This window comes from Bombus vosnesenskii, unplaced genomic scaffold (assembly GCF_011952255.1).
Source record: "Bombus vosnesenskii isolate JDL3184/JDL3185 unplaced genomic scaffold, Bvos_JDL3184-5_v1.1 scf7180000013264, whole genome shotgun sequence".
NCBI classification, from domain to species: Eukaryota; Metazoa; Arthropoda; class Insecta; order Hymenoptera; family Apidae; genus Bombus; species Bombus vosnesenskii.
Genome location: NW_022882924.1, coordinates 6200443 through 6214154, shown reverse-complemented (window position 1 = coordinate 6214154; position 13712 = coordinate 6200443). Strand labels below are relative to the sequence as shown.

Genomic DNA, 13712 nt, shown 5'->3' with positions numbered 1-13712 from the left:
ATTTCTATTTAAAAATCTATCAAAGGAAAGAAAACGATCGTCTTAATCAGGTATCATTGGCTAATTGAATGTAATAATAATATACACAGGGGAACTCGAATTACGAAAAATGAAACCTGGCGGGTTCGTCGCATTAACCTTGCGATGTATCTTTCATTCGGCCAACGCGTCCTTTGTTCTCTTGGATGAATCTTTTTGATGAAGAAATTTCAAATAAAGACAAGGAAGACGATTGTCTGATGATTACGAGATAAAAAGTGGAGAAATATTTTACTCAAATCATGAATCCAAAATTTATCTAATCGAATAGAAAATAGAAAGTAGTAGAATAGTTTTTGAAAGTGTTAAAATTCTGAAAACTTTCCAACAAAACTAATATGAATCCAACAGGTTTTTATTTTCAGCGATATGGGTTTAACGATTGAGCAATACCCCATTATATGATTTCTGCGTATACTCAACATACACAAGTTTGGCTGTATATTATTATTATGTCATCCGACAATATATAATGCGTTGAACCACATTGAACGATAAGATTTCCAATAAAAAAATTGTCAATTTTTTAAAATATATCGCCATCGAAATTAATCGCCAAATATATTCCAAATATCAGTTTTCTAACTGGTCTGGAAGTGGATGAAATTTTGCTTACAAAATTTCACCAACCAGATAGAGAAACAGACAAGTAAGCTAGATAAAAGCGACTAAAGATCAATGTCATCAATTTTATCAATCAATTTAAAAATCATTTCACAGAAAAATGTATATAATATTATAGGTATTAATGTTAAATAATCTTATAGGTATTAAAGATGTTAATAAGTATATTCCTTTTAAGAACAAAATCAAAATTTTGATGTTATATGTACTTAAAATTTATTGTTAGGACCATTTTATTATTTCAATGGATAGTGCGCCTAGTGCAATAAATAAATACATATATACATACATACATACAATATCATTTTATTATTTCAAATTAATTAAACTTGTTAACATGATCTTCTTATCTAACTAAGATATTACATTTAAATAAATTATTGTTCTTTTATATATAGAATTAATTTAAACAATAAATTAAATATCCAAATAACTTATCATATCAGAACTGTCATTAATAGTCATTTTTTAATAGTCATTAATAGTCATTAATAGTCACATCATTTTCTGGTAGTATATATATCTACATATATATATGTGCTATTCATATAAATAAATAAATTAAAAGGATGTCATAATAACATTGTCAATGAATGCAATCAAATGTTCGTTAAACTAAATCCAATCTAGACAAATTAAAATATTAAATATAGAAAATTTAATGAATTGTAGTCCTATGTAAAAAATAGATACAGGAAAAGTACTCTGTTTATTGTTTAACAATAACCTTTATTTTTCAATCAATGATAAAAGCTTCATGTATAAAACAGATCTTCCATACGATCGTAATATCTTTAAGGTACACTCAGTCTCCAAAGTCTACTATCATATTCTTTCCAACTGAGAGTTACATTTCTTACACACATTCATGTTAGAAAATAGTCAAAAACATGAACTTTATGTCACTTTTATAAAGAATATCAAGAATTTAAAAATATTTCAAACTTGAATCAATTAAAAATCATGCTATAATCCTGGTACAATGAAGCAGTTCTTAAATTCTTTACACGAGCTACTACTATTAAGTTGAATAAACTTAAACTTTATCAAACAGTGATATTTTAAGAACATGATATCAAAAGACAAAATTCGTGATCTTCGTTATGCGTTCTTATTATGCGTACACATACTACTGAGTATTCATTCATTTACAATTATGAAAACATGTTTCATAAAAGGAATTACATTAATTGTCCTATCCATTGTGTTAACAAGCCTGTGCTAATGTTTTCATCTACTAAGAATATTCGTACAGCTTTCTATGGCACAATCTAAAATATAAAGTCAATGGATGATTTTAATATCACAATAAACTCATCTAGAAAACTAAACAAATAATTTTGAATAAGTTTACAATCATATAATATGGCGCTGCATTGTGCCTAAGCATCTTAAATTAAAATTATAATCTATCTTTTTCTTTCTACTAAAGAGGAGCTTAAACATGGTCTTCCTTTAAAAAAAGATTAAATCTAAATATATATATATAATATTGAGTTGCAAACTGTACCTGCATTTCTAATTGAAAATTCTATAATTTATGCATTTTTTACAAATTTCATATAAAACATAAAATTATTATTATATATATTTGCACGACCTATATTTGGAATAAATTCATAATTAATAGTTTAAGAATTGCATCTCCTAAAAAATTTTTAAACTCACGCAACGTATATTAAACAATTCTTCTTTACCAAATAATTTTGTAAATTAAGATTATAATTACTTATGCATTAATTATTTCAGTCCACTATACAAAGTATTATAAAAACAAATTAAATAAATTCTTTGTACTTCTATATCCTATACCTTATAAAATAAGGAAACTCTAAAATAAATCATTCATAGTTATATAAACGTAAAAGCATAAAAATAGAATGGTGAACAGTTGCCCACAACTTCTTAAAAATAGATTCAACTCTAAGTTCAAGCCTAGTTTACTTATTTATGTTTGATTTTACTATATACCTATCTAAATTAATAAAAAAATATAAATTTTACGTATATAAAATGTGATATATACGTTCCAATAATTTGTCTTTTATAACTTTAATGAAATACTACATATTCTGTATTTACATTATAAGTATAGTTAGATCATCGCTTCATGAAAATTTTAATATTATCTTATCTACCATTTTTTATCAGTTTACAACCCAATATTTTTATCAGCGTCAGTATATAGAATACTATCTTTGGTTAGCTCATCTATATATGTTTTAATTGTAATAATGCTCTTTAAAAAAGATAGTATTACTTTCTAAAAATTAATTTGTAACACGAAACTAATATTTTTGTAAGTTTAAAAATGTTTGATACGTTCGTTTTGTTGCTTACATAATCCTGTAATGACAAATTGAAAATATTGCAGTATTTTGATGGTGTAAACAAGCTGATTAATCAAACATATTATCTTGTCATTAATATCATCCAAAATGTTACATGACACCTTCATTGTACACAGTGCACATTGAAAAATATTCAGTCTATTTTCACACATCACTTGAGAAAGAGTCATTCATTGTCAAGTTAGCTGAAGAATTTCTACTATCAGCTGAATTCATTGCAATATAACGTCTTCTAAGTATTTCTTGTAAATCATTGCATGGACTGTTGTCACGCTTTATACGAAGTGGTCGTCCTCCAGGTGATCTAAGAAAATATACACCAATAATATACACCATTCATTTATAAACCAATACAATTTATAACTGTATTAACAAATAATTATAAATGTAAAACATAATTTACCTAGAAATTGGCTTTAATTTAATGCTGTCAATGTCTTTCAATACGTCTGTCATAGATATTTGAGAAGCAAATGGGCCTCTTTTGCGATCTTCAACTTTATAATCTTGTAAACTTGCTCTTCTTGCAATATGAGGAGTTGGTGGTGGTAGTGGTGGTGGTGGTGGAGGTGGGGGTGGTTGATTTGACTCTATTATATTTTCACTATCCATTCCATTTGTTAAAGAACCAGTAGATGTATCTGCACAAAACTTTAGTTAAAATAGGTTTGAAACATAAATAATGAAAAAGATATTATATATATACATACGCCTAGATTGTTTATTACTTTTAACTATTGCTGAAACTTGTTCCCTAAGTTCCTGAAGCTCCTGTTCCAGAGCAAGTAATCGAACTTCAGATCCAAAACTAATAGGCTCCAATAAATCTGGCCTGACATTAGACATTCTAATATTGAAACATTATCAAATTAATCTGTTGAATTAGTGGAAAAAAGAAATTCAATAAATGTATATAGAAACCTTGCAGGACCATATCCATTTGTATCTGCATAATTATTACTACTTTCTTCGTTAATCATAGAACTTGTCATTGAATGTAAAGGTGTAACACTGACATATATTTTTGGTGGGGGTTTCAAAGGTAACATTGAACCAATTCTACGAACAATGCTCCTTCTTTTTCCATAATATTTTGGTGGTTCATTTATCTAAAACAAATATTAAAATTTTGTTTATTTAGAAGTAGATAAAATTGTTAATGAATGAAAAAGTATAACTAAATTTCTTTTAAATATCAATTTAAAATAAGAATGCATTTCATATAAATTTGTTAAATATTATCAGTTAATGAATTGCATGGTTAGTAACACATGGTAATCATATACATACTCGCTTTCTATACAACAAAAAATAATTTCTTACCTTCGACATTATTTTTCGTTTTTCTATTTTTTATTTTGCTATCCAACTATTGAAATGAAATACTAATGTATACCGAACATTTAATAGAGTATATCAGGGCCATCCAAAATTCGAAATTAAAATAGCTTTCTTACCACTGACGCAAGGCCAACATCTGACGACAGGTTGTCGTAACTCGAAAGCGCAAACTCCAATGAAAAGCGGCTTTAAGTAAAACAATTGCAGTGCAATTACAGTTTTTATAGCAAAATTCACTACAATCCTTGTTTATTCTTCTTTGTATCTGTAATTGCAATCATAAAATATTCTTTGTATATACCAATATTAATTACAAATTAGTAATTTCTTAGAATATGATATTGCTGTCCATACACTTAATATTGTGTTTCATTTATTTTTATTATTTTCCAAAATCATAATATTTATTCGTAATAATAATTATAGATAAAGGAATGAAAAATTCCTTATACAATTTATAATAAATAATTATTAATTATAATACTAATTAAATAAAATAATTTGTAAAATATCGATAGTAATTAATAACCAGGAATTTTTAATATCAACGGTTGAAGTTATGATACTGTTACTGTTACAATAAATTATTATTTTCAAATAAATTAAATACTTTACAAAAATCTTCATGTTTTTCTAATTCTAATATCATATTCATGAACAAAATTTAAAAATTTCATGGATTAAAATATTAAATGAATGAAATTAATAATTTAATTTAAGAAATATTTACATGAAAAATATGTACTTCCAATATCCAATCGTTTAAGGAAAATTCTTTGTAACAGTAATTTTATTTGTATTTGTTAATATCACGTTCTATTTCTGTACCAAAAACTTTTAACACATTTGTATCATATACATATGTTTGCTCCTCTTTTTCCCATATGATAAACAACAAACAAATCATGTATATGTGTGTGTATATATATATATATATATATATAGTTTGTATACATATACACATACACACACACAATCGATCTATGCAAAATAGTAGCTAGTTTAATATACAATAAACTTTGTAATGTCCATTTTGGCATTCATCATACAAACTTTATACGGTAATTGCAGAACACAGATACTTATTATATACTTATTTATATAATATTTACATTTACAATCAAAGTCACATTCTACAGGATTGACCCAGTATAATTTAGGATATATGTGTATATCCCAAATTGATTTGATTTAAAACATATGTATTTCTTGTGCATTCTATATGGCACATAATAAATCCAAATTTTTATATTATAGCATTAAAATTATTTTACAGAATATGCAATATAATTTGTAAACATGTTACAAATAGAAAACAGAATATACATACATATATAGTTTTAAGGAAATTAAGATACTACGAATTTCTAATCACTATTTGATCTATTACCACTTCCATTGTTATTAACTTTCTATATGACATGTATATACATTGTTATTTATACAATTTTATGTACATATAAGGCATAGATTAATAAATAAATTTAAATGAACAAAAATTTTTGTGTTGCAATTGTTTCAATAATATTGTTATAGAAAAAAATGGATAGTTTCAAAGAATGATATCAGTAAGTTTTATATTTACCAACTTCTTTCCTTAACAAAATATAGCATGTATGTACTTTAAGAAAGTCAGTGTAGTACTACTGTATTTAAGAAAAAGATTCACTTTTATAATCTTAATTAGAAATTATTTGTTAACCATTATTTCTTATATTCTTATTTAGAATACGAGTTAAAATTACACTGTAAACAAATAGTGTAATATATATTATTTGTCAAAATATTCATTTACATTGTTACTCATGGCACATATTTTAAGTACAAAAACATGAGAAAACAAACCTGCAATTACAATAATGAAAATTATAATCCTTTACCTATGGAAAAAAACAATATACCATCATTGTACTGTCGTAGTGCACAAGAAATATGCTATGTTTAAATGGTATATATAAAATTTACATTCATTAGAACCTTAACAGAATATTCTGTCACAACCTCATTAGGATAAATGGTTTGCGCAGACTGTTTATCTGTATCATACAGTTTCTCTTTTTCTTATAATTTCACTAAGTTATTTCAAATAAAAAATGAAATGAAATCAAATTTTTTCATAAGCACCAGTTTAACAGACTTTAAGTATTGTTCTGATATAATCTGGTCATCATATCACTTTTTCATTAGATAACTAATTCTTTCCTAAAATGGATTTCATATAAAAACATTAAAGCTCACTGCATACATGTTCAAATTTTGTGCAAAAATATCAAATGTAGTATGAATGGGATTGCCAGGCTTGTTGGAGTGAGAAATTTGTTCACAGTGTCTTTTAATATACATATCCGATCTTGAAACCTAAAAGTTTTCATTATAATTCATCGTCGATATGTTTACTTTTGTGTTTTTGTACATCGACTTTCTTACTTTTAACTTCGTTTGTATATTTTTGACTATGTTGCAATTTATTTTCATCTACAGAATTATAATTTAAATTGGAAGTTTCTAGTTCTTGTTGAATATCAATGGACTTTGTATTCCCTTCTTCTTTGGATATTTGAGTTTTACATTCTTTAGGCAGTTTAGAAGGTATAATTTTATAATTATTTAATTGTGGATCAACCACTTCTTTTTCAATCTTTTGTAATACTTCACTATTATCTTTTCCTATTGTTTTAATATTCTGAGAACTTGTTTGTGCATCCGTTACTTGGAAATCATTGTCAGTAAGTAAAGATTCTTTGTGTGCTTGTTTGTCAGCACTATTATTATTAGTAACTGTTTCTTTAAAGTCGATATTATTTGATTGTACATTTTCTAAAGAATTTGTAATTTTAATAAAATCCACCAAAGAATCTATATTTTTTGTAAAGTCTTCAATTTTATTTTTTATAAATTCAATTTGATATTTTATTCTATTTTTTAATGTATCAGCTTTACTTTGATTTTGAGAGGAAACATTCAAAACTACTTTATTTGAATTAACTGCTTCTTTACTTGTATTATCTGCTATGTCTCTTGAAACATCAATATGTTCTTGCAATTTTCGAATACTATCTTGTTCTGAATTTTTCACAGCTTTTTCTATTTCTGTTAATATAAAATGTTCAAAGTCTTCAAATTTTCCTACTTTGACATCTTCATTTCTTTTAGATATTTTAGAAATATCATTAGATTTCATTTCTGACTTACTACTTTCATTGTTATCCATTATAAATTCTGTGATCACGGAATCTTGCTCCTTAGGTTTTTTTAATACATCCAATTTTTCAAAATTTTTCAGATCTTTCTGCCAATTATCAATTATCGTATCATAATAAGAATTTTTATCTATCATCGACTTTTCTAAACTTTCTTGCGCTCCATCAGCTAATATTTCACGATATTTTTTATGCACGGCTTTATTAACACGATCTAACAAGGCAAGATGCTCTCTAATAATTTCATCTTCCATGTCAAAAATACCTGGTAACAACTGTCTCAGAAACTTAAAAATACCAGCTTGCGCGATATTAAGTTCGAAAATCTTGAACAATTGTTCAGTATTTGGACTCCCAGATCGCATTGTCTGCAATATTGTTGTAACCTTTTTCATATTTAAAACCATAATATCCATTTTTGTTAACAAATATTGTTTCAACAATTTTTGTTTGATAAAATCCATTAATTGGTCCATTTTCATAATGGACGGATTTGGTACAACTACAGCTAATTCTTTTAAGAACCACGCAACTTTATCTCGTAAAGATACTTTTAATATAGTACCATCCCCACCTCGTGACTTTACTATCCAATTGTAATAACTTTCTAATATAAAACTTCTGATTTGTAAACCTGCTTTCTGTTTTACATCCAAATATATATGGTTAACAAAAACTTCTTTCAATTGTCGCCATTGTTTCTCTATTAACGTGTTATCCTCCGATTCTTTCGTAAGTGGAACAGATATGTACGACGAACTGATTCTTACTTCTCCGCCAAGAGAATCTTTGATTATTTCAGCACGTAGATCGTAAAAATAGATTATGTCCTTTTCTTCTCCTTCGTGTCTAAGCTCAGGAACCAGATCCAAATTTGTCCCACTGCTTGAAGATGTCTGTTGTAAAAAAATATCTCTCGAAGTTTAGTTTCATTTTACAATTGCATAGAATAAATGAAAAATATGATTTCAGAAAATTATATATATAACGACTAATGATCCGAAATACAAATTGCTACGAATGCACTCCTAAATTATTGCATAATAAAATAAAAAAGGTAATAAGAACATAAGAAAAATATAATATATATAGTAAATATAGAAATCAAACAATTTAATATCTTAAAAAGTATAAAAACTCAAATAACAATTTTCATTACATAATGTTAAGCGTAAGTAAAAAATATCTTTATATCAATATAAATATCGCAAACAATAAGAAAATATTTTTCTAAATAATTAAATATCGGTTTTTATGACTAATTTGAGAATAATGAATATTTTCATCTTATATATAGATATTATATATATATATATTACATTATATTGTATTATATTATATTATATTATATTATATTATTTTATATTATATATATATATATTATATTATATATATTATATATATATACATATAAACACACACATAATATAACATATTCGTAATACGAATGGGAGACCCTTTCTATAGTAAAATAATCATGAAAATATATATAACCAATAACTTAATACCGCTTCATGTGAATAAAAATCCAAAGGAGAACATACTCAATGATAATAACTGCAAAACACCAAGAAATACAGACCTGTGGTGTCATTTGTCGTGTAAGAAAAGATTTTAACGATCCCTTTAACCGTTCGAACATTGATAAATCGGTGGGTGCTTTCAGTTGTGCATCTTCTTTTGAAAAGAAATTGCCTAGTAGAAACAAAGCAGGTCACATATTTGAAACAATAATAGCAAGAAGCATATAATAGGACAAAAGAGTTACAATATCCTACCAAGAGTAACTGTAAGATCACCGTTTGCCACGGCAATTGCTTTTAATAGCTCAGAAGCCTCCATGCTAAACAAAAATACAACGGGAATAGTTACGTCGTCCACTTCTTTTCCATCTCCTGACATTGCAAATATAGGCGAAGTTGCAGCACTAGAACCATCTACATTATCCAACACTATTCCAGCAACAGCACCTGCTTGTTGAATTCGTCTTGCCTGCAATAATATTGAAATAATTAAATAAAAATTGTTTCAAAATACATTCACAATATGGATGGAATTTGTTTACCTTTTCTATAAACATACAGTTACCCCGACCCATTATTGCTATCTTGCCTGCAAGTTTATCTGCATTATGAAGATCGGTGCATGCAGCAGATGGAAATGTAAAAACAACTTTCGCGGTTACTTTATTTAAACCCTGTAATTCTAATCCAAATTGCGCTGGTCCAGCTAACAGAGTAATTATTTGAGGTGGATTCGTGTTTGGCTTTACAAATGTGACAGCTTGCGGTTTAGCTTCAGTTTGTTGGGATTGCATTTTACTTATTTCAACCATTTCTTGCATAAATAATAAACCTTCTTCAGAATCCTGCGGTGTTTTTGCCTATAAAATAAATATAAATACTTTTACTTTGTAAATTAATAAGATTATAATAAGTAAAATGTTTAAGTATATTGATAAATACAAAGAAACTTTGCTTTACATTAGAAAATGTATGCAACAGTTGAACACGTCCATCTGCCAAAGTTAAAGCCGTTATTCCCATATCACTCAACAGCCTTAAATGTTCCCAATTATTTGCCTACAATAGAAAATAATAAGTTTTAGTGAGTATTTAATACTTCTGTTTAATACAAGTGTACCTTTACCTGAAATTGTGCAGCGCTTAATCTTCTTTTTAATGCATGCCTTGGATACACGTCTTCAACCATGTTTCTCAAAGGCTGTCTTACTGATGCAGGAAATAGGTGCAGACTATTAGGGCAAGTACGGTCCATTTCATCCACATGTACGATATCTCGCTCAAAATCTTGCTTCATTTTATAAATTATAGACATTAGTTATACTTTAACCTAATATTTTCATGTTATTACATAATTTTTATTTTTTGCAGTTTAATCATTTATACTTACCGAAGAAATATTAGTTCTTATAGAAGCAAGTGTTAATGGCAATAGATGTCCCTCGGTTGTAAAAATAAATTCATCCAAATCTAAAAGTAGTTCGCCTGGCTCCGCGAATAACAGAAATAAGTATTTAAAAGTTTCTGATAATACAAAGCTATCCATTGTATCATCATGCTTATTAGTTCTAACATCTGATACAGCTGCATAACCACATGGTACTCTGGCATAAGTTTGCAGACTTTTGAGTACCTTACGGCCAACTCCTAAATAATAATGATCGCCAGTAGCACGATACAGGAAGTACGTTGATTCTAAAAATTCTGGCCTTAACGGATGATGCCCCCAGTGTACCTAATTATAAATTAAGAAACATATGTATCAATATTAAATTACAGTTTATTTATTCACACAAAAAGATAATAGATGTATTAATAACCTGAAAGTCAGTAGTAAATGCTTCTGGTATAAAATTATGTCTCTGCATAACTTGATATAACATTTCATGCGTTTCTACAGCTGGTTTGATATCACCTTTTAGCACCTATAACAGTAAAATAAAAACAGTAAAAACAGTAAAAGTCAAACATTTATAGACATAAAAACCAAAAAGATAAAAGGCTACCTGCAAACCAGGCCAAAAGGCCAATAAAGCATCCATAAAATTTTTCGAGTTCGTATTTGGCCTGTGCATATGTACATCCAATAACATTGGTCCTTGGCTTACATACTTCATTACTGCTTGATAATGTTTATTGAACCGCCCAAGATATTTTTCATCACCTATATTATGACCAAAAATTTAATTATATTACAATATATTTCGTAGTAAGTTATAAAACTACAAATAATGTAACAACAATTACCCAATAAAATGTATGCTTTAAGGCAATACTCATAGTAGGAATCTATACCTGCTCCTACACCAGAATCTCTTCTTACCCAATCACCGGAATGTACATTTAACACAGACCCCATTAAATCAGTACCACGATGACGCATTCTCCATAAAACATCCATCGCTTTTTGCGCTTTTTCCTATTACATGTAATATTACTATTATAGATAAAATTTTCTTACCACTTTTATAAAATATTACAAAACATCATACTTCAAAAATTGGTTCTCCTGTTAACCTTGACAATGCTGCCATTTCTAAAATCATACTACCTGCACAAGCAGTACATGTTTCTCGTGATACTTCCAAAGGTACACCTTTCATACCATACTTTAAATTTATCTAAAAAAAGATTGTTTTAATAAGTATTTTTTGAAGAATACCCTTTTATATATAATTACAATTAATTAAAGTATTATTACTCTGCCATATGGTATCCCTGTAGTTGTATTAAATGCAGGTAAAAATCTATATCCTAAATCTTTGGCCAAATTTAGAAGTTCACCTCTATACCATGGCATTATATCAGCTCTTTGTTGTAAATATTCTGCTAGTATGTGACCACTCAGAAGACCACTGTTAAATAAATTATTTTAGAAAGTATTAATTATTGAACAAATAAATATCTATATAAACTGTGGCAATATAAACAGCTGTTAAACATCGTACCCCAGCATTCTAATATTAGTTTCAAATAGAGAAACAATAACATCAGTGTCAAAGCTAACATCTCTGACAACAAGTTTAACTGCATGTTCAAATTCCTCTAAATCTCCTAATACCTAACACATATTAAATGGACAAAAATTAATTTAATATACATTTTGTTAAATATATCATTTTAATATAAGAAATATATGTAAACATTTTCTTACCACCAAAGTATCTAAGGTATCAACCAATGTAAGCGAAAAACTGAAAATATTATGCAAAAACGGATATATAGTCTTTTAATAAATATTTTGATAATAAATGTTACAATTAATACTAAAATACTAATACTACTTGTTGATATTAAAATATAGTAAATCGCCTTTATTTAGAATATAATCTATAAAAACAAGTTATTTTCCAAATTTTTATTTTGCTCTAATATAAGAAATAAATTTTTGTTCTTACTTTCCCAATGTAGAATCTATATCACCTCTGTTTGGTTCTGATCCTCTGTATCTTCCTTTACAACTTAATGGCATTAATTCATCAGCAGGATATGCATTATCCTTGAACACATATTTATAAATAAATAAATTATAAACTAAGTATATAAATTACAAAACACTAACTTTACCTGTTTTAATAATTTCTTAAAATATAACTTATACATCTAATTTACAAACATTAAACAATTATATATATACAAAGCCTGACAATACATTTTACATTTACTATTTTACCAACTTTATATTTTATACATTTTATTAAAGTTTTGAGATATTCATTTTATTTATTTTTTTACTAAGAATTTATAAAACTATGTAAAACAAACTTTTTTGTATAAACTTTACCATATAAGCATTATATGCATGACAAAACATATCCCTTGCTTCTTCCCTATAAGTAAATATAAAAAGTTATTATTTTTGTATGGATGTTATTACTTTTATATGTTCATACAAACTTTAATGCTTCCCGTTCTTCTTTACTCATATATTCCAATGGGTCATCTTCAGATGCAACTAACAATGCTTGTATGCTGCATCCAAACATTAGTAATCCCCAAATAAGTAAATCACAAGCCATTTTCCTTTGCATTACAAAATATACTCCTTCTGATGTCAAGATTTTGTATTTGTAATAGCACACATTGTTTTTTATTATATTTTGTAATTTATTTTGTCAGAATATCATTATTGCATGATAACAAAATAATGTGCTCTAGTGCAAATTGTATATGCACCAATCTAACACGTTTGTTACTGATAACTTTATCTTCCTGTCTTCTGTAGCATTTTTTGGTAATTATCATACAAGCACCATAAATTTAATAAAAATACATATTATCACTAATAAAAAAGAAATTTACACTATTTAATTATTAACATTTACTAAACGTAGTTTTAAATATATGTAGAAGAATTAGCAATTGAAAAGTTAAAATAAATGTGTATTACTACTTGTTTTAGGTTATACAAGTTCTTGATTATTTTTGAAGCAGGTTGGTGATGTGTCAAAATATGACTGGCAAATAGTAGCAGAAATATGTAGGTTTAAATACGATACAAAAAGAGATAAATGGGCAAGAATAACAGCTGATTGCGTATTTTCATCAAGGCCAGGTGATGTGGCTACTGTCAGTTTGATGTTCAAACGATTTTCCACCTTGGACTATGATATATACGTGTAGGTTACACACCA

The 13712-nt window shown here is 27.0% G+C and overlaps 2 protein-coding genes across 6 annotated transcripts; both read right to left on the bottom strand.

Moving 5' to 3' along the window:
- Positions 1-1371: 1371 nt before the first annotated feature.
- On the bottom strand, positions 1372-4627 carry LOC117237483 (mitochondrial fission regulator 2-like). Of its 4 annotated transcripts, none has more exons than XM_033501512.1 (5): positions 4338-4627; positions 3936-4123; positions 3743-3861; positions 3418-3655; positions 1372-3318 (listed from the first exon to the last, which is right to left on the bottom strand). In XM_033501512.1, exons 1-5 carry the CDS (start codon positions 4344-4346, stop codon positions 3159-3161), a joined length of 714 nt encoding a protein of 237 aa, XP_033357403.1. In that variant the 5' UTR covers positions 4347-4627; the 3' UTR covers positions 1372-3158. The 4 variants fall into 4 exon arrangements, with proteins under 4 accessions (XP_033357403.1, XP_033357393.1, XP_033357382.1 ...); XM_033501502.1 differs by having other exon boundaries at positions 3725-3846; positions 4338-4626; XM_033501491.1 differs by having other exon boundaries at positions 3063-3318; positions 3725-3861; positions 4338-4616.
- Positions 4628-5127: 500 nt separating this feature from the next.
- Positions 5128-13165, bottom strand: LOC117240870 (ER degradation-enhancing alpha-mannosidase-like protein 3). Of its 2 annotated transcripts, none has more exons than XM_033506887.1 (17): positions 12976-13165; positions 12863-12908; positions 12477-12577; positions 12233-12272; positions 12027-12139; positions 11780-11933; positions 11571-11699; positions 11326-11497; positions 11085-11242; positions 10899-11003; positions 10469-10813; positions 10205-10369; positions 10021-10137; positions 9621-9938; positions 9334-9547; positions 9138-9250; positions 5128-8451 (listed from the first exon to the last, which is right to left on the bottom strand). In XM_033506887.1, the coding sequence occupies exons 1-17, from the start codon at positions 13107-13109 to the stop codon at positions 6727-6729; spliced, it is 4149 nt and encodes a 1382-aa protein (XP_033362778.1). In that variant the 5' UTR covers positions 13110-13165; the 3' UTR covers positions 5128-6726. The 2 variants fall into 2 exon arrangements, with proteins under 2 accessions (XP_033362778.1, XP_033362783.1); XM_033506892.1 differs by having other exon boundaries at positions 10039-10137.
- Positions 13166-13712: the final 547 nt, after the last annotated feature.

Bases quoted from the DNA above. Each gene is read 5' to 3' on its own strand.
- LOC117237483 (XM_033501491.1), bottom strand. The intron at 3,656-3,724 runs GTATGTATATAT...AGTTTTGTGCAG, and splicing joins AAGTAATAAACAATCTAGGC to ATACATCTACTGGTTCTTTA. The intron at 3,319-3,417 runs GTAAATTATGTT...ATATTTTCTTAG, and splicing joins AAATTAAAGCCAATTTCTAG to ATCACCTGGAGGACGACCAC.
- LOC117240870 (XM_033506887.1), bottom strand. From the start codon at position 13,109: ATGCAAAGGAAAATGGCTTGTGATTTACTTATTTGGGGATTACTAATG. The intron at 12,909-12,975 runs GTTTGTATGAAC...ATTTACTTATAG, and splicing joins GAAGAACGGGAAGCATTAAA to GGAAGAAGCAAGGGATATGT. The intron at 10,370-10,468 runs GTAAGTATAAAT...TATAAAATGAAG, and splicing joins TAAGAACTAATATTTCTTCG to CAAGATTTTGAGCGAGATAT.